The 20,428-nt window shown below is 46.5% G+C and overlaps 1 protein-coding gene across 1 annotated transcript in view; it reads right to left on the bottom strand.

The window, feature by feature from the left end:
• Window positions 1–19,766, bottom strand: part of ppp2r5a (protein phosphatase 2, regulatory subunit B', alpha isoform) — a 29,770-nt gene extending 10,004 nt beyond the window's left edge. Inside the window, exons 1-4 of the mRNA XM_023839411.2 lie at window positions 18,846–19,766; window positions 6,469–6,665; window positions 3,221–3,322; window positions 2,572–2,664 (exon numbers count right to left, since the gene is read on the bottom strand). Of these exons, the coding sequence (XP_023695179.2) occupies window positions 2,572–2,664; window positions 3,221–3,322; window positions 6,469–6,665; window positions 18,846–18,996 (543 nt within the window). The 5' untranslated portion in view covers window positions 18,997–19,766. The remainder of the gene's footprint in view (window positions 1–2,571; window positions 2,665–3,220; window positions 3,323–6,468; window positions 6,666–18,845) is intronic.
• Window positions 19,767–20,428: the final 662 nt, after the last annotated feature.

Genomic DNA, 20,428 nt, shown 5'->3' with positions numbered 1-20,428 from the left:
GGATATGAGTCAGCGACTTTACACGGGGGAAACAAACACACATTTGTGAGCGGAAAAATGCACTCTTGGAGACACTGGCGTAGCTGGGGGGGGGGGCAGACTCTGCACCGTGGTGGAGGACCAGAAGGTTCCAGAACCTGCCCTAGAGATCTGCAGCGTTTCCTGGCTATTCTCCCACCATGGCTCTTAAACACTAGCTGTCAAAATAACATTGTTCAGATCTTGATATTTCATGGGTCTAAACCATTGTAAAAGAAATATTTGGGCAAAGGTCTGCTTGCTCTAAAACGGGACAGAGAATAGCCCGATTTAATGGGTCTTTGTTAATTGGATTTTCATAAACAAACGTGCTGTCCTGAAGTAGCGGCCTGCTTAAACCAATTAAGGGCTTAAAGCATGCAGGAAAGGCAGATGAAGACGGCCTGTCTTCCAGGCAGTGAAGCTCTGCTTAAGGTCATGGGTATTAGTGACCAGAGTGTCAACGGGCTCCCTGTTTAAATTTAGTCTGGTCTCATTCACTGTTCACCAGCGGCATGTGGTACCGGCATTAATGTGTAAATGACGTGGAGGATAGGGTAAAGGGAGAGTCACGAAGGGAGGCCTGAATGGGATCAACCTTCCACACCAAGAGCTGGAGACAAAAGGTAGAATGTTCTAGAATGGAGGTTTTAGTGTCAGCTAAAAAATAAAATTAAAATTAAGCTTCAAAGGCTACAGAGAAAATTTAAACCGGTTAGCCCAGGAGTCGGCAACCTGTGGCTCTTCTCAGAACGACAGCCGCATTCACGTTTTCACTTCTTAACATAACTATGATAATACTTACGTAAAAATTAATTATTCATTTATGGGTTAATATTTTTCATTTAGATATTTCTTTAGCTATATGTGAATGAGGCAGTCCATCGCGCGCTTCTGTGATGTTTTAACGGCATCATTTACATCTTCCTCAAAGTCATTCTCTCGGACGAGAGTACGTCTCCGGTCACATGGTATGCTTTCCGGAGTTTTCTTTAGCACCTTAGATTGGATGTACGCTTCAACGTTTATTGGGATTCTTAATTCTTTCATATACTTTTTGTGGTCTTCCCAGGTCTCTGTAAAAAAAAATTTATATTTTATATTTTCTCCGATTTATATATTATAGCCAGCTGAGTTGTGACTACATTTGCGCTGCTCGTCAGCACAGCAGTAGTGAAGAGGAGAGTGAAGGACAGACAATTGCAGAGTCGAACGAAAGAAGGGGTGAGGGTGACGACTATCGCTACAGAACTGAACAATGCTGTAATATTAGTCACCTTCACACTGTTACGCGTCCGAGTGATTTAAAACTGAGAGCCCCCCGAAATTGGTTTTCTTTATTTTTTGTAAGTACTTGAACTTTTGTTTCTGTGTTAAATGCATATATGCCCATATCACGTAAAAAAAAACGTATCTCAAACCCTCTTCTCTACCCATTGCGGCTCATTGTAAATCTTGGGTCAGATATTTAGGAAAAAATGGCTCTTTGCTTTAAAAAGGTTTCCGACCCCTGGGTTAGCCAGTCTGCTATTGGCTAAAGTGCCAGGTTGACATATGGAGTGATTTTAACATTTTTAGATTATAAATGACACTCTTTGATAAAAAGAAAACACATTCACACTGAAGTGACCTGAACTGACCTGACCTAAAAGGTTTCATTTCTGTAATTAAACCTATCAGCCACAGGGAAAGCAAAGTATACAAGATTTGTCTATTGTCCATTTTAGTTTTTATCATTTATTTCTTAAAAGTTATTGTTTGGGAAATCAGTAGATCATGAAGCTATTACCATCTTTAATACTGAACCATCAAAAGTATCTAAATTATCAAACACGATAAGGTCACTTCCAATAGAGCAGAGACTCTGCGTTCTGAGATTCAAACGGCACATTCTCAGCTTGGGAATCCCTCCGGTGAGCAAAGCCGGTATCTGACACTAATGGACATTCCTGACTGGACGGCCGTTCGTGACCGGCTGAGGAAGAACAGGTCTCCCCTCCTGGGAAATGTTCCCCGTGCTCGTGTGCAAAAATGTGAGCTGGGCCCTCGGGGTGCCCGGGCCCTCGTGGTCCCCGGGCCCTCGTGGTCCAAGTGCTTTTTTCTGGGACTGAAAGAAGACGATCAAGCCCTGCTGTGTGAAGACAAGCTTTTCATTGAGCACTGTTTAAGGTCACCGGTGAATGGAAAAGTGGCCCGATTGCATATTCCAAAGGAAGTGAATTAAACAGTCTTATTAGGGACATTTTTTACCTGAATTAAAAATGTGTCATGAGCAAGAGCACCCCCATATTTTGGCTATACTCTGTTAGGTAGGCAGGTCACTATACTCTTTTTGCCCCTGGTGGGAATAACTCCTTTTAACTCCTCTGCAGTGGCTTTGGCTACAGGCAGCAGGCTTAACCTAATTGAAACAGACCCCATTCAATTCAGAAGCAGAAAGCACCTGACCACTAAAAGTAAAAAGAACAGATTTAATTTCGATTAATAAACACTGAAGTGTGCTGATGGCGTTGCGAGGAGCCGCCGGGACACGGGGCGAGGAATGTGACGTACCTGTAGGACGAACTTCTGCTCAATGTAACGTTTGGCGATGCTGGACTGGAAGTCGGGGTTTTCCAGAAACCTCAGGAAAAAGTCGTACACCAGCTGCAGAACGGCAAAGCAGGGAAGCAGGCTGCTTCACATATAAACATTTAAAAACACCAGGAAGCTACTAATGTCCTCTTTGCTGTTGAAATTTTCATAGAAAAGTACTTCTTGCTGAAATGATCAGTATAATCAAAGAAACAGCAATGAAGGCAGATATAACTGATTATACATCAGGACATCGTGATAAAGCCAAACTCAGTTTTAAAAATGCACCCATGCAAATATTAATCTGCATATTAATGCCTTGTAATACAAACCCCTAACTGAAAGTGTATTCCCTAAACTCTAAGCCCTTTCACTGATATCATTTCCTGTTTCAGAGTGTATTTATCTCGCTGATCATGGAGAGAGAAAACCCTTCAAAGTTTACGCTAACCTCACTAAGTCTTGTTGAAGAGTGTCTACATACAGCATTGAAAGCGTTTTGGATACACATCATGAGATGACCTCTGAACTTTGCTAGAACATGCACCATGTGACCAGGCATGCTGCCAGAGTGGAATGCCAAGACCCCCTCACACCAAGACCCCCAAACGCCATGATAGTTCTTCACCTGTATGTGGGGCCATGAGGCCTCAAGAGTGGGTTCATCCTCCTCTGGGTCAAAGTCCGGGTTCTCGCTCGGAGGCAGCGTCCGGAAAATGTTGGTGCTTATCTGCAGACACAGGACACGCCACGTGCCATTGAGTGTCTTACTGCTACCGCATCCAGGCAAAATTAAACGTCGTCAGAGGCCAGTTCCACAAACAGATGCAGACTAATCGCGCTCCAGGTCACAGACCTACCAGGAGGTCGAAGGCCCAAACAATGTAAAATTAGGGTTAAAAAAATATTTTAGTCACGATGGTGAAATAAGAGCTCTGAAAGGAAAAAAAAAAAATACTGCAACAAACATTCAATTTTTTTAAGAAAAAGGACAAATACAGTAAAGTCACATCTTCCAAAGAGAAATGAATATTTCACCTTAAAGACTGTATGTAACACATAAGTGAAAAAGGTGGAGAATGATTCAAACCTTGGGTAAATCCTTGCATCGAGACCCACATGTTCCTCTATGCCCTTATCTATGGTTATAATACCCCTCAGTAGTACCTCAGTAGGGGTTCAGACTTGATCGCTTTTCAGTCACTAACACAATACATCAGAATTGGCTGATGTTCATTAACAATCAAGTCATCGGCCAACCCTGCCGACCAATATTTAAACTTTAACCAATATTCAAAGTTAGCAGCACCAGAGCTAAAGAAATAACTGCTAAAATAGTGGTAATGACTGCATTGGACCATCAGCCACTTTCCATAGTGGAGGACGATGGATTTTGTTGACTTATTTGTCGCTTAGAACCTCGCTGTGGTCCCCCAATTCAGCACTACTTAGCTGACGTTGCACTACCTGAATTATACAGTACAATGCTGTTGCTACACACATTCACAAGATCTTAAGAAATAATAAAACCAATTTCAGTTTCAGATTTATTAAGTTGGGATGTCAGCCGATTATAAGTATCGGTAACATTAGACAAAAACAAATCTGTATTGGGCAACATTTCCACATTGGCACAGCACTATTCCCACAGGGAAGTAATAATTTTGACTGAATCTCTTTTGATGTAAACACTTTCAGGACACATAGGTCTCCGACGTGCACTGGAATGCTTACTCTGTCACACCCAGGCCGAGGAGCAGCAGTTCATGGTAAATAGGCAATAAACAGACAATGCAATATTAGGCGTGCAGTAGCACACAAGTAACGCCCAGACACACCACAATTCACACGAAGAGCAGGGTGCAGTAACCCAGCCCAGCTAAGCATGACATGGACGCTCGGGGGGGGGGGGGGGGGGCTGCTCCTGAATCTCTGGTCAGTTTTCGGAAGCCCCTTGTGGCCAGGGGTGTGTTTGGGTCCTGTAATGTTAGCTGTGAATGTGGTCGATCTATATCCAAGCAAAGATCGGGAGCTGGTACGATTAAGTGTGGTAAAGACGTGCCAAGGCGGTGCCATCTGCAGACGGTGACAACCAGGCGTGACGGTAGTTCTGCTGGGAGGCCTCCTTGGGAGCAGACACATCGCAGGTGATGCCACCTCCCCCCCAGGACTCCACCCTCGTTAATGATCTTAACTGCCGGAACCACTGAAGGACTCCCTGCCTGGGAGGGGGCTCCCATGCCAGGAATCTTGAGGGAATCACCTGGGAGGATCCTTCCTACAGTGACCTTACTGTTGGGTATACCACCCCCCACCCAACACCACCATCAGAGACCATGTGGGTCTCCTACATCTGCACGCAACCCTTAATTTCCACAAAATCCACAAACAGAGCCACTGGATCCTCAAGATGCTACCATAAGAAGGATGGGGCAACATGGGCACGTAGAGTCCAGGGAGCCAAGACCATCATCGCCGTCCTTTCAGAAGGACCAACGGCATCAGCGCCATCCATTTTACATAATGGATTTTATTTAGGCTGAGCAAAGACCCACATCAAATTCAAGTTCTCCTTGAAAGAACCCTTCCACACCCAGTACAAATTTCATGTTTTATCTGGAACTTTCTGATCGGTGACTATCGAACTGGTCGGTGCAGCACAGCAAACATGGCGACCGACTGCTTCAATAGCCTGCCGTTGGTTTCCAAAGCAACAAGGTCACAGGGTGGAGCTATGGGAGAATGGCAGTGGAGGAGCGCAGTGACAGGACCCAGTGAGAATTTAGAGTTCTGCTTGAATTTCTTTCTTAGAAGATTCCCAGACAGTGTTTGCCCCTGATATGAACCTCACATGACACATGCATGTGTGGGTGGATGTAATGCTTGCCTGCAGCTACCTGAAAGCTAATACTATGCTGACCTGGTGAAGCTGGGAGGTACTATTATCAGCTGGCTGTGAAGCCACAGTTGCCAGGAAATTAATTTACTGACTGACATGTTGGTCTTTGCTGAAGGGGGGGGGGGGGAAATGGTGTTGTCATGGTGACTGGGCTTCACACAGTCTGATGCAAGCAGTAGTCATGGTTTCATAAGTTCATCACAAACTTCCAGCTGGAAAACAAGACGGTGTGGTATGGGGGGGGGGGGCAGGGTTCCGATTTCTGTTTGACCCTGAACCGTGCTGAGCCATGATGACTGAGTCGGTACACTGCACACATTTCTGAAGCACGTGTGTGTGTGTGTGTGTGTGTTGTTTCTTGGTTATCCAACCCCCAGGGTAAGCTGCAGATCATTCATTTTAAAGCATTTTCCACACACGCGACATTGTGCCTCGAAAGGCTGAAAAATTCAAGCAGCAAATAGCACGGCCAACAGACAGCCAGACAGACCTGCATGTCCCTGACTCCTGGAGTGTCTGCAGAAAACTATCTGCTTGCCACTGCCAGGGAAGACAACAGTGATCCTGACTGCTTGCCAGCAAGAAAACCAAAACCTTGAATAACAAGGGGGGGGGGCGAATGCGGACGCTTCCAGACAGGGGACTACACAGATGGGAACACGAGAAGAATTTTGCACTAGCACCTGTAACAGGATGTTTCATAGATTTACTGACAGTAACCTGTAAATGGGGGCAGGTCAAATGAAGGATATAAAGGGGCTTGTCCATTCAGACAGGAGACAAGGGTCTGAGGGGAGGTGTCCCACATTCCACATCCTCTATCACATGCTGAGACAATGGAAACCACAACAAACCATCCTGTCTATTTGCCTTATACTTCCTGCTTTGCAGTCCTGACAGAGATTTCTGCTACATGCCCCTCACACCCTTTTATGGAGGCTCAATCAATGGATACATCGAGGACGAGAGGCACCTACCATAATAATGATGTCTGGGTAGATAGATTCCACCAGTACACCCCTGCAGGAGGACATGTACTCTACCAGCTCGCTGAGAGCTGCCCGCTTGATCTCCTTGCTCTTGAGGTCGGACACAGAGTCAAAGTCGTCGAAGAGCGTGCAGCACTGCTGAAGCTTCTGGGTGAAGAGCTCCTGCTGCTCGGTGGAGGAGGCATCTGGAACAGAGGTGGAGGTCATGAGAGCAGTAAGGTCAACCATGGCGTCTGCCACAGGGTAAACCACATGGTCTACCACAGCACCCACTGCAAGATCTAGCACGGGATCTATTGTGGAGTCAACTATGAACCCAAACACAGGGCCTATTTCGAGGTCACCAAAACAGTATATGATGGGGTCTCACGCAGCCTCATTAGCAGGGGTCTACACAAAGTATATGATTTTGATGGTTCTCTCCCAGGGTCAACAGCAGGGACAACTACTGGCTGTAGCAGAAAGTCAATCACAGGGTTTACCTCGGGGTCAACCATAGAGTATCTGATGGGGTTTAGCACAGGGTCAAGAGCAGGAGCAACCATAGGATGCACCAGAAAGTCAACAAGGGCTTTCTGCAGGACGCTAAGTACAAGATCAACCATGGAGTCAACCAGAGTAAACGATGAAGTCTCACACAGGGTCAGTGGCAGGGTAAGCCATGGAGTCTACTAAAGAAGCCCGTTGATATAGTAGATATAGGAAGTACACAAACCCCTTCACAAATTTCAAATTTTGTTATGTTGCAGCCCTATGCTAAAACTGAGTAAATTTATTTTTACGTCAAGTCTACACTCAATAGTCCAAAACGACAAAGCAATAATTTTTGGAAATCACAAATTAACAAACATCATGGAATTTTACTCTGTACTTAGTTGAAGCATCTTTGGCAGTGATTACAGCCTTGAGTCTTCTTGTGCATGATGTGACAAGCTTTGCGCTTCTGCATTTGGAGATTTACTGCCATTCTCTGCAGATCTCTGTTGGAAGATAAATCTTTAGGCCCAGTCTGAGGACCAAAGCAGGTTTTCATTAAGGATATCGCTGGACTTTGTTCTATTGAACTTTCCCCCACCCTGACCACTGGCAAACACCCCCAGCAGCAGGATGCTGTCACCACCATACTTCACTGTTAGGATGATATTGCACAGGTGATGCCCGATTTCCTTTAGACATCACACAGAATTGAGGACAAACAATTTCAATCTTGATTCATCAGACCAGAGAATCTTGTTTCTCAGAGTCCTTCAGTCAGCAATAAGCAAACACTGTCTTTTACTGAGGCTTTTACTGAGCCCAGATCAGTGGCATGTTGCAGGGATGGTTGTCCTTCTAGAAGTTTCTCCCATCCCCACATATGATCTTTGGAGCTCAGCCAGAGTGACCATCAGGTCCTTGGTCATCTCTCCTGCCAAGGTCTTTCTTCCCCAACTGCTGAGTTTGGCTGGACAGCCAGCTCTAGGAAGGAACTTGGTTGTTCCAACTCATTCCATTTAAGAATTATGGAACCCTTTGTGCTCTTGGGATACATTAATACTGTAAAACAATGTGCAGTCTTCCTTAGATCTCTGCCATGAAATCTTATATCTAAGCTCTGTAGGCAATTGCTTTGACCCCATGAATTTATTTCTGCTCTGATATAGATTGTCTGCTGTGGGACCATTAAAAGATAGCTATATGCCTTTCTAAATCATGTCCAATCAATTAAATTAACCATAGATGGAATAAAAAAAATGTTTAGAAACATTTCAGAAATGATTAACAGAAATGGGACGCACCAGAGCTAAATATCAAGCGTCACAGCAAAAGGTCAGAATATTTATTTCAGTCAATGAGATGTTTCAATTTTTAATACATTTGTAAACAATTCTAAAATTCTGTTTTCGGTTTGTCATTGTGTGTTACAGAGTGTATACTGGTGAGGGAAAAATTTCAGCATAAGGCTGCAACATGAGAACATGTGAAAGGTGAAAGGGTCTGAATACTTTCTGAATCCACTGTACTACAGGGTCTTGCAAAAGGTCAACAGCAGAGGTGACCACACGGACCCAGGGTCTGCTAGAGATAAAGCTAGGTAGTTTACCGGGAAGCCTACCACAGGGCCAACTGCAGTCTACCACAAGGTCAACCACAGGGTCTACAATAGGGTCAACCACATAAATTTGGGGCATAGCGTGACGCTGTATGCAAAGCATAAATCACATGCGAAACAAACCTGTATAAAATATCAAAAGGCTCTGTGGCGTTATAGCATTGCAACAGTGTCAAAAAAATCAATATTAAAATCATTCATCTGGGCAGCTGCGGAAACGTCGTAAATAACTGGATGAGGAGACACTGAGTGCCTGAAATAATAAAGTCTTCTGTGGATCAGATGCCCCTCAGTGTTAGAACGGACGCCAAGCCTGACCCCAGACAAGCTATAAACAGCATCTGGAAGTCTTCCAGCACACAAAGCGATATAGACACCACTCACAGCAGACTTGGAAGACAGTTTGGGAATGTCTGGATCAGTGTGTACGATTCACAGCTCACTCTCAGTCCGTACAGGGAAACTCTTATGTTTCATTATGTAGTATTTTTAGACGTCATATCATATACTAAACACATGTTTTTTTTGGCTAGGAGACATTTCGCCATGTTTAGAATATGAAGCCAGATATTAACTGGACACTGCTAGATGTCATGTGACCTGTTCTGCATTCTAGTCATGGCTATCGGGCTCAGAACCGACCCAAAGTCCTTCAGAGACCAATGTTTGGAACACCTACTTAGAAATGGAAAATTTGTTGCGCTCCATACCAAACTCAATGCTTCCATTTCTCTTGTTTTGTGAGATGTAAAGCGCATTCTTATACTCAAGACATCTCAGTAGCCGAGTGATTTTAAACATTAGTCCAAATGTTTAATGCGTTTAATGTTCCTTCCTCCGTGGTGTCGATTACACGTGCTGTGGCTGGGAGCCACCAACCACGCCAGTGGACATGAGTGACGTTCCCAGACTAACAGTCGGCATGGTTCTGCCAGGTCCAGGTCCAGTGAGAATTGGGGAGAAGACGTGAGGAGGCGCCAAGCAGATCTCAGAGTGCCAAGAGGCAGCCATCATCATGCAAACAGCATTTGTGGAGTGGTGACCTATAGGGGGCTGATGTCAAACCCAGAGAGATCCCTTTTCAGACAAACCACATTCTCGCTTAGTGTATCAGAGGACCAGCGCATGAGTAGATCGGGGGTGGCGTGTGGCTCACTGGGTTAGGATGCTGTGTCTGATCAGAAGGTCGCTGGTTCAAATCTCTTGGTTGGCAAAGTGATGTCACAATGGGCCCTTCAGGAAGGCCCTTAACCTCTAGTTAGTATGGTCAGACGGTCCATTGTCTAACTCGGAAGCTTTGTCGGATAAAGCATCTCTTAAATAATAAAATGTAAATGATCTGTAACACGCTAGCGAGCTCTTGTGCCACCACAGCCAGTAACATATAGAAGAAGAGAGACACACAAGTCACTCTGACAGAGTCGGGCTTGACCGGAACATGGCCTTGGGCTCCCTAGAGCTCCAGCACTAGACCTGCATGACCACTGGAAAAGCCATGAAAACCAAGGTGCCTCATGAAGTATAAAGGGAGTGAGCCACCATCTAAACAAGTAAAACAGGTCTGGCTTTGGCAGGGACTGCAAGTTTCATTTGGGCAATTCTGGTGAAGAGAGCAGCCTGTCTGGTGAAAAACAAAGGTATGTCAGATGTATATCACCAGAAGCATGCTGTTCAAAGACCGAACATCTACTGGTGGGCAGAAAACCGAGGTCCAAAAAGCTGGCAGAGGTTCCGATATGCTTGGGTCCAGTTCACAGTACACGAGTCCCTATCCTGAGTAACCAGTGCTGAGCGCCACTTCTGGGCAGCGTTTGGGATACGTCAGTGCTTTAGGGAAAAGGCCGGCACCGGCAGCAGACGAGTTGGGGTTTGCCTGTAGGGGGCATAGGAGACCCCCAGCCCCCTGCTACCACATTTATATGAGAAACCTACCACACTGGAGGATAATAATAATAATAATAATAATAATAATAATGTCATCACACCCAGTTAGGATGCCCCACTGACACAAGCCAGTAAAACTGGACTATCTTCCTCATTTACACTCTGCTCCAAACGTTCATGTGCAAACAGCAGGAATGATGCGAGCTGCCATAAGCAAAGTGTTTTACAAGAAAAAAATGAAATGTGCAGAGTTGCCGCCATCAGACAGCACACAGCTCTGTTTTAACACAGGAAATGGCTTTTTTGTGCGGTTAACAAGATAACATGAAGGAGAAAACGAAACAATACCAGTGAGCACTGGGTATCAGAACCCGCCACGGCCTGAGAGATCACACGTGTGGCACAAAGGGCCAAACAGACAGGTAGACCATTCCAAGGGAAATCAGTCATCAGCAGGGCAAAGACACTTCTCATGCCCTTTAAACAGGCCATGGCTTATTAATACTTAAGATTTTCATGGGAAAACAAGCCTCAGGTGAGACCAAGAGCAAAACATGCGGCCCCAGCAATCCATAGTCACAGAAGCCAAAATACCGGACCACGTGGTCCCAGAGTCACCAAGGAAAAATAATGAGGCCAGAGTCGCCAAAGAAGAAATTATGGGGACAGTCACCAAGGCCAAAACACGAGTCCCAGTCAGGAGGGCAAAACCAGCTGAAGTTGACGAGATCTTCCTAAAGTTCGTCCATATCAGAGTATCTGAGACCTCGAATGTCACAGAACCGTTCATGACGTTCATGACTCATGACGATGAGTCCAGGCAGAAATGAAGCGAGCACTTCAGGAACCTGGGGGTAAGAGAATCACGAGGCGTATAGAAAAAGCTCCCCCCCCCTTTCAGTCTTGAGAGCTGCCGATGATTTTCTGTTACTTTAACAGCTGTCTGATGAGTTGATAATCCAGCGACCTTGATCAGCACCAAAGCCGCTGCATGTCACGCTGCATTCAACGTTCAAGATGAAAAGGGGAGGTGTGACGTGTGTCTGACGAGAGGAAAGGGGGCAGCTTCTCGCCCCCCAACCGCTTTAATAAATAGCCTTCAAAGACAAAGGCCACCATCTCCTGAAGTGGCAAAGCAGGCACTGTCACCCTGGCTGGACTAATTAGCTCACCAGGGATGAATATGGGGTCAGCTGAGCGGAAACTGGGGGGGGGGACCGGGACCCCACAGGAGGGTCTCAGGGTTTGGTCAGCCGTCCTTTCCAGTGTGCATGCTTTCCCCCTGTAGCCTTGTGCCCGTTCATAGCAATAAAGCCCCTTCTATCTGGAGGATTCCTGCACTCCTCTGTCTGTCTTCTGCCCCACGGTGGACCTCTGCTCCATCACCAGCTACCTAAAGGCGTCCTACTCGTGTTCCCCACAGCATAAAAAAAAACCTGTCGGGTGAGGTGGACTCACTGCAGCCGAGCTTCATCACTGCTTCACATCTTCACCAACGGACCCATACTCCTATGTGCAGGTTCCCGTGATGGAGCACAAACATCAGAAGAGCAAAGCTCGATGGGGGTATGCTAGGCCTATGGGAGGGGGCTTGCTGGCTGAGCTGGCTGGCTCTCCTGAAATCAAAGCTGCAGCTCATGATCCCTGTAGTGGCCTCCTAGCTGGTCTGGGGATATTCACAGCCCCCCTCCCCCGCCCACCAAGTCCGTCTGGGTGCCCTGTCACTGCTGACAATATCTGTGTCCTGCTGACACAGTCCAGCATCCCTACTAATAATACACTGCGTTGAGGGGGCCGGGACCCACACAGCGTCCTCATGCACACACACCCAGCTTTCACACACACCATTTGCCTCCTCCCTCACTTCACTGCCAAATTACTGGCTTTCAGGAAACAAATGTTAACAGGTGCGTGGATGAAACGCACCATTGGGTTGGCCTGCGGCAGGGCTTATGCGCAGGAAGTACCTGAACCGTCAGCCATTCATGCCAGAAAGAGGAAATGAAGCCTATGAAAATCCCACAGATGCCTTTGAAGAGAGCAGATTTACGCCCCCTTTGGGTCACGTGACACCAGCACTCCGTGAGATCTAAAACAATACGGCTTCTCATCTGCGAGGACCTGCAGCGGTGGCGATCACGGGCCTGGCCGGGAGAGACACACATGACGCCTGGAATTCCAGTTCACCCTGCAGCCAGTAACGAACAAAACCAGTCAAGAGCAGCAGGCAAAAAACGGAGCAAATGTCAAGGGGCCCAGGAGCACAAGAAGGACACAAGGTGCTTTAACACCAAACACAGACAGTGAGGGTCCCCCAAACGTAACGATGAGGGAATCAACACAACTGCTGTTCGTTTGAATTTTGCTTTTGCTGATGTTTTTTTTACCTGAAGGGTCAGACAGTCTCTGGAGTAAATGGCATTGGGATTTGAACCAACAACCTACAGATCACAAGCACAGGGTCCAAACCGATGGAAGTCACAGAGCACCCCCAAGAGAGCTGAAGCCTGATCATTGTGAGTGGGCCTCTGTGAAAGGTGGCCAGCAGGGGGAGTCTGGCTGGCAATGCCCGGGGGGGGGGGGGGGAGAGAGAGAGAGAGAGAGAGAGGGGGAGGGTGGGAGAAGGAGGGAGACCACAGGAACCATCAGAAGTGTGAATGAGACCCAGAGCTAAAATAAGCTTCAGATGCAGAGCCTGTCATGACGCCATCGAGTCACAACCCTCTAATTAACTGCTGCCCTTTAAACGGCTCAGGGTGGAATAACAGGGGGCAGCAAAGAGCCTGCCTGTGCACCCCCTTCCAGGAAGGGAGAGAAGGGCCCCTAGCAACGGGAAATGTCTGCCACACCACACCACTACACATTTATGCTAATTTTATTTCTGCTGCGACGTGATGCCAGGGATCCAATTTACGGAGGAGAAAATGGCCCCCCAGGCCTGGACCGGGAGCCCGGACATGCTGTGGGGGGACACAGCATGCGGCGCTGGCGTCTGCTGTGTTAGAGGCAGATACACACAAAGGAAGCCGACTGTTCAGAACCACGGACTTGGGTTTCACCTTCTAGAGGCTCAAAAGGTGATGCTCAGATACCAGAGGAAGAGAGTGTGAACTAAACACACTGTTTGACTTCGAAGTGATGAAAGACAAAAACAAACCCTCACTGTTCTGAAGTACTAGCCAAAAAGTCTTGTGTCCCGGACAGGCACCCAACTACACAGACTGAAAAAGCAAATCCAGCTTCAGCATGAGTGAATCCTGCTTACAACACCCCAGTGACACGCAACAGCACAGGAGTGAATCACAGCCACGAACTGTGAGCAGAACGCACCACTCCCAGGAAAACAGTTAAATCTGGAGGAGGAGAGCCCGCCGACCTCCGAGGACACGTGCAGGAGCAACATGCTTAGGAGAGCCACATGCAGGAGAAACGCGAGTGGGAGAACACTACACAGGAAGGCCACATACAGAATTACTAAGGTGCAAATGAGGCTGCATTCCTTAAGCTCCCTTCCCTCAACCCGGAAGGCGGGCCTGAGAGCTCCCTTCCCTCAACCCGGAAGGCGGGCCTGAGAGCTCCCTTCCCTCAACCGGAAGGCGGGCCTGAGAGCTCCCTTCCCTCAACTGGAAGGCGGGCCTGAGAGCTCCCTTCCCTCACCGGAAGGCGGGCCTGAGAGCTCCCTTCCCTCACCGGAATGTGGACTTTCATGGATTAAAATCCACTTAATCTGAGGCTAAACACAAAGCCGATGACGAAAGGGCTGTTATTCAACGCAGTTTTACTCGCTGTTTCCAGTAAAAACATGGATTGCGAGTGTGCCTCCTCCACTTTTTCCATTCTCCACCTCTGACTGCACAAAGGTGACCTGCAGTTCCCACACTTCATGACGATTAACCATTAAACCCGAATAAAATCCAATATCCAAAGCCCACATAGAGACCAAAAAAATCCACCCTGCAGGAATCCACAGAGCCAGAAACATACAGCAACCCCGTCAAATTCACGGTTTTGGTCATTGGTGAGTTAGTTGTGAACGATTAAAACAGGAATGTTTTGGAACTTGCCGAAAGATAGCAGAAACTCGTAGGCAACACATAAGCAAAAAACAATGCTGAAAATGATTTGGATCACATATATTAATATGATTGATGCCTGCTATATCTTTAATATTAAAAGTCTCACGTGTTGGCAGTCTTCGTGACCGTGGAATCTCACAGTAGCTTCTAGTAAATTCAGCGCTGTTCATTTTGCATTGTTAACGTGTCCAAGACGTAGTGCTCCCAGTGCATACAGTAGTAACTTTGTACATACAGGGGGCATAATTTGGATGGCTTGTTAATTATTTAAAAAGATCTTGCTAGGAAACGACAACGTACTTTAACATGCAAAGTGTACAGCACAATATAGTTTCTTTAGAAATTGGTAATACAGTGGCACCTCAGTTCTCGAACTCAGTAGAACTTTTAAATTTCTTAAAAGTCGAACCAGCCAGAACTACCTATAACTCGATCTGAATCTCAGAAGTCAAACCGTGAATGCCGACATAAGATAACTTGTACGCGCGGGGAAATGAGTCACGCAGCACGTCTCTCAGTGGAAACAAAGGGTAACGCTTCAGTCTCAGCCTCGCATTCGCTGTGATAGCATTGTGCATGTTTACACTAACTGAATACATATACTTAGACAGTAAAAATACATTTAGACAATGATAGACAGTAACTATTTGATAGTAAGTAATTATTATTATATAATAAAATACATTTAAAAATAAAGATTTCTTATTATTTTAATATTAATAATAAACCATTAATATATTTAATTATAATAATATTGTTGTGCCGAGCGGGGACAGAACGGAGACAAAGACGCAGACGTCAGGGTATCAGGGAATACGGGGTTTAATTACAGGTAAGGCAGGCAAAACGCAGACGGACAATACAATGACCGGACTGGGGAAACAAACTGAAACGCGGACGAAATACAGAGGGCTAATAAAAACAACCAAAAACAGCTGATCACACGGGGATTCCATATGGGGTTAATGAGGGGGTGTGGCACACGGAAGGAGCGGACCATCGTGGCAGGACACATTGTTTTTTTTTTTTTTAACTATACACATTGTTTGGGTACATTTATTTTCTTACCTTACAAATTACCGTTTTTATAAATGTGCTTAGATGTGTTTAGTACAGTATATGCTCTTTTTGTTTTATCCGGTTCATTTTGTGTTTAAATGCTAAAAAAAAAAAAAAAAAATCATATTTAGGTGTAATTTTTGGGGGCCGGGAACCAATTAATTGGTTTTCCATTATTTCTTATGGGGAAAATTCGGTCACAACTCAAACTTTTTAGGATTCGATCCGGAGTTCTGAATGGATTAAATTTGAGTTCTGAGGTACCACTGTACTTACGTTACTGTTCAGGCTAGCAGACTTATGGATTGTCCTATTCAGGGTTGCAGGGAGTCTGATGCCTATCCCAGACGCTACGGGAAGAAGGCAGGGAATAATGTGGGATGGGGTCCCAGCCCATCACAGGGCACACTCACACACCAACCCCTCACACATGAAACCCCCACTGTAACACAGGAAGAACAGGGTTGAGACTCAAACCTCTGTCCCAGAGGTATGAGGCAACAACACTAACCACTGTGCCACCCTGCTGCCGCCATTCGCATGTTTGTTTGTTTAACAGATGCTTGTATCCAAAGTGAAACAATTTTCAGAAAACAGGGTCAGCCAGTCCTTGGAGCAATTGGGGGGGTTAAGGGCCGTGCAAGGCCCCAGCAGTAAAAAAATCACACTCTGTTGCTGGGATTTGAACTAGCGACCTTCTGGTCACTGCGACAGTGGGCTGACTTGCTGAGCCACAAATCTGAGCCCATCGTGACTCCAGCAAGCACCTGAAAGTGACACCCTGAACCACGTGTTGTAACCAAACCACCCAGGCTGTACTGAGGGTGCTACAGGTCAGCTGGGCCAGGGAGCCGGTCCTCGGTCTGCGTCTCATTCTAAGCAGGCAAAAGCAGAGCTGGCGCTGTCAGAACGAGCTTCTGCATTTGACAGCGTGTCTGAAGCACCTGGAGAGAGGTGGGCAAGAAACCCACCCCCACCCCCTTATACAGCTCGACAGCATCTCCTATTCTGGGAGGACTCACCCAAAGAAACAGACATGTGGTCACAAGAGCTGCTAGCCCATGTGCCGACACACTCGACTCGCTCTGGAGGATAAGTCTGTGGTACGTTTTCATACGACTGCTTGATTGTGGTAAAAATCATAATCCCGATCATTTTGGTCAGTATTAAGATCACAATTATTTAACACGATTACTCACTGACTTTGGAAATATTGTGCATTTATTGAACTTTTAAAAAACTTGTCTTTTTAACAGTCACATTATCATTGGGCCCTTGAGTAAGGCCTTTAACACCCCCCCCCCAAAAAAACATTGCGGAGCTGCTGCAATGAAGACAGACCCTGCACTCAGACCCCAAACTTCATGCTTGCCTCTTTGTGTGTCTTAAAGAGAGCAAGATAGGATATGAGAAAACTGAAGAATTCCTATATATTGGTGCAAATAGCAAATAAAACTCGATTTCTCTGCCCGAGCCTCTCCTTTACGGTGATCGCCATCAGCCTTACTGCCGTCACCACTTTCTGCTCGGTGACCGCTGACTGTAGGTAAGGGGCCTGCATAGAGTGCACTGTAATCTCGGCATTACGTAACACGCCGTGGTGTTTATTATGGGTACAGGCAAACCAAATAGGGCCAAAAGAAAGATATGACAGGCATTTTTAGCCGGCCCGTGGTAAACACTTCCAGACAAGTGGCGTCCCTCCCATTTCTCCGCTCTTTACAAGCGTTCGTGTCTCTTCAGGCCGTGCGACTGACGTGCTCAGACTCGTTCCTGAAAATGTCAGCAATTTTTTCCCCTCTTGCAATATAAAGTGCAGATAAGATCTTGCAAAAATTCCTTCCTTCCATCCACACAAGCAATCAAGTTAGACCTGATTATTTTTTTAATCTAAATTATAATGCTTATTTTTAAATGTACATGCATGCATTTTCTCTGTAGAAGCCCTGTAAGACACCAAAAACACCCTGCTAGAGCTTCTGGCTTCGAGATCCGGCTGTTGCGCTAACAGCAGACCCAGCACAAGGAGGATTAGAGAGGCATCTGGGTAGGTCCCAGTTCTGCCCGACTCACTTTACGGTTTCTGTAACACTAACACACGTCTCGCCCGAAAGGAAGCTTTTAATGTGGTGTGAGGCGGCCGTTTCAGGGCAGATATGGTAAAAATACAACCATCCATCACGCCTGCCAAACTGACCGTTGGCTAATGAACCGCAGACAGAGAAGTTCCTCAAATGTGCAGCAACTTCAAGCAAAAGGAACCAGATGACTGAATCCTTTTATAATTATTATCCTTTACAGCAGAAACACACTGACTTTTTGGGGACAGAGGTGACACTTTTTGGGGACAGAGGGGAGATGCCAACTTTTAGGGCGCAGAAGTGGCACCCAGACTTATTTCCCAAGGTGGCTGTGCATTTCCACACCAACACTAAGGAACGGCTGATGATGCACGTTTCCAGCACAGAAACTGGACCGAACCGACCACAACCACAGGACACACATGCACAGATATTCAGACTGCCACACACAAACACAGACAGGGGTATCGGAGGGCCCAGCACTTGACCGAGGCACTTGCAACTGATAAATTGAATATGTAAAACTGATGAAGGTGGTGTGGCCACTATAGACAGATAAACAACCTAACCGTTGAACAACTCAAACAACCCAATTAGTACATCTAACTATATATAGCAAGTAACACACTAATGAACACTATTAATACAAAAATATGCACTCGTGTGATCGAGGGAAAGCAACAGGGAGGACAGAGACGGTCCCTCATGAAGATGGCAGTGCTAGTCAAGGTAGATGTTGGAAGGGAGCGAAGACGCAGGGCATCACCAAACTGCAATCCACAGCAAGAAGATACATGCGAGGGGAAACACTACCACCACCCAAAAGACTGCCCTAAACGCAAACAAGCGTCAGGCGCAGAATCAATCCAAACAATCACCCTGTCAGACACTGGGAGTAAATTATCCGCAGGTTTCTCCCAAATTAGCTCAGATTGACTTTATGGATCCCTGGGGGAAATTCTTGTGCACACAGCAGCAAACACATAAGCACGAGTAAACAAATTAAAAGTACACAGAACACAAACAGAATCCTGAAAAGCGGTATATTAAGGAATGTCAAAGCACAAGTAAGTGCACTGTTAGTATATGGGGGCTAAGTGATGGATTTGAATGACACGTAATCGGTGCAGATTAACGGCTGCGGAAGCCTGGGCCAGTCCGGCCGGCGCCTACCTGTGAGCCGCGGTAGCTCGCACAGCTCCGGCAGGCTGCCCTGGCTCCGGAACTGCGAGGAGCCCTGCGAGCGGCGCTGCTGCCTCTGCGCCTTGCGCACGGATTTCCGCGTGAAGCCGTCCACCTTCTCCGACGCAGACACTGCCGACATTTTGCAGCGCTTTTTTTTTTACAGAACACTAAATAAAAACAGCACTAAATAATAAGACACAAAATAAAAATAACAAAAAAACACACCGCGGTGGTTCTACCTACGCATCCAGTCGCGGGTAACAATTACGGGGCGCCGCGTATTATAATATACATTAGAGAAAAACAACAACAAAAAAAAAACTGCTTAAAGTCCCAAAAACAGTTGAGCTCCTGCTGCCATTGGAGAAGCCGCTCCGGCACTGGGGCACAGACGCGATAAGACGAATCCGCCGGTAAATAAGATAGGGGGAGCCAAACTCGGGTCCGATCCAGTACAGTAGATCCACAGGTTCTCTAAAAATTTTGAAATATATATGCGCCAAAAACCGATATTTTACATGCGGAATAGTAAACAGTCCAAAAGTGAACCGGCTCCAGGTGATTAGTTTAAAGCACTCGAAGACCAGCTCCGGGACAGTCGCAGGTGCCGGTTAAACACGCCGTCCTGCGGCGCAAGCGTCCGTCTTTAATCCCCCTGAGCCCGCTTATTTAGGGTAAAAGTTACAGGAAAAAGCGGTATCAGACCGAGGCAGCCTGGAACCACCAGCAAAGAGCACCTGACGGGCCACCTCCCGCGCGCGAAGCCGGTTGCATGTTCATCTTTAACGCGCCTTTGGATAATCTCCGAACTCCACCGGCCAGATCAGACACTTCGAGGCCACGAAGCACACAGCGCGCCGCTCCGGGCTCTCAAACGCCACCGAGCAGCAAGCCCGAGTAGCGAACCGCCGCCGACGCGGCGCACCTCGCCATTGGGCGCTGTATTTGACAGGCACTCTAGCCGTCCAATCAGAGCCTGGCGCCTAACAGCACAAGCCAACGGTACTTAACTGCGTACCGGGCCCCGTGAAATGTGTGCAGGAGCCGCGTTGTACACAATGACACGAACGGAGGCGGTGGAAAGTTAGCATTGTAAGCACATTGTAAATACATAACCACGGAAGCATGATAAATGATCCTAGTAGACAATAGGAAACGGTGTATTTGAGTAGACTTTTTCAAAGGGATATTGGAATGAGACATCCAAAGGTACAGTCTGTAATCCGACACAGTAGAACAACTGGTCTTAACAGGTGTGAATTGCTCAGCACTGCATATCTCTGAAGTGTAAATAGCTGTACTTCACATTCCACTTACTACAAAGCCAGACACTTTCCTCAGTCATTCAGGGCAAACAAAGCAACTTTTGAGAAAGTGTGACCTACATCACATATACAGCATGAAAGATAGTCAAGCAGAAATTTGAGAGTTTTGAAGAAGCAGCTTATCAAGATGCCATACACACATGAATTACCAATTAGTAGCCAGTAACGAGAAGCCCACATCAAACGAGTCACATGAATTAAACTTTTAAAATGCAACCACAGGTTGAGTTCAAAATGTTTACCATG

Source organism: Paramormyrops kingsleyae, chromosome 19 (assembly GCF_048594095.1).
Source record: "Paramormyrops kingsleyae isolate MSU_618 chromosome 19, PKINGS_0.4, whole genome shotgun sequence".
In the NCBI taxonomy this organism is placed as follows: domain Eukaryota; kingdom Metazoa; phylum Chordata; class Actinopteri; order Osteoglossiformes; family Mormyridae; genus Paramormyrops; species Paramormyrops kingsleyae.
Note: the sequence above shows the minus strand (reverse complement) of the source record. Positions and strands in the feature narration are given on the sequence as shown.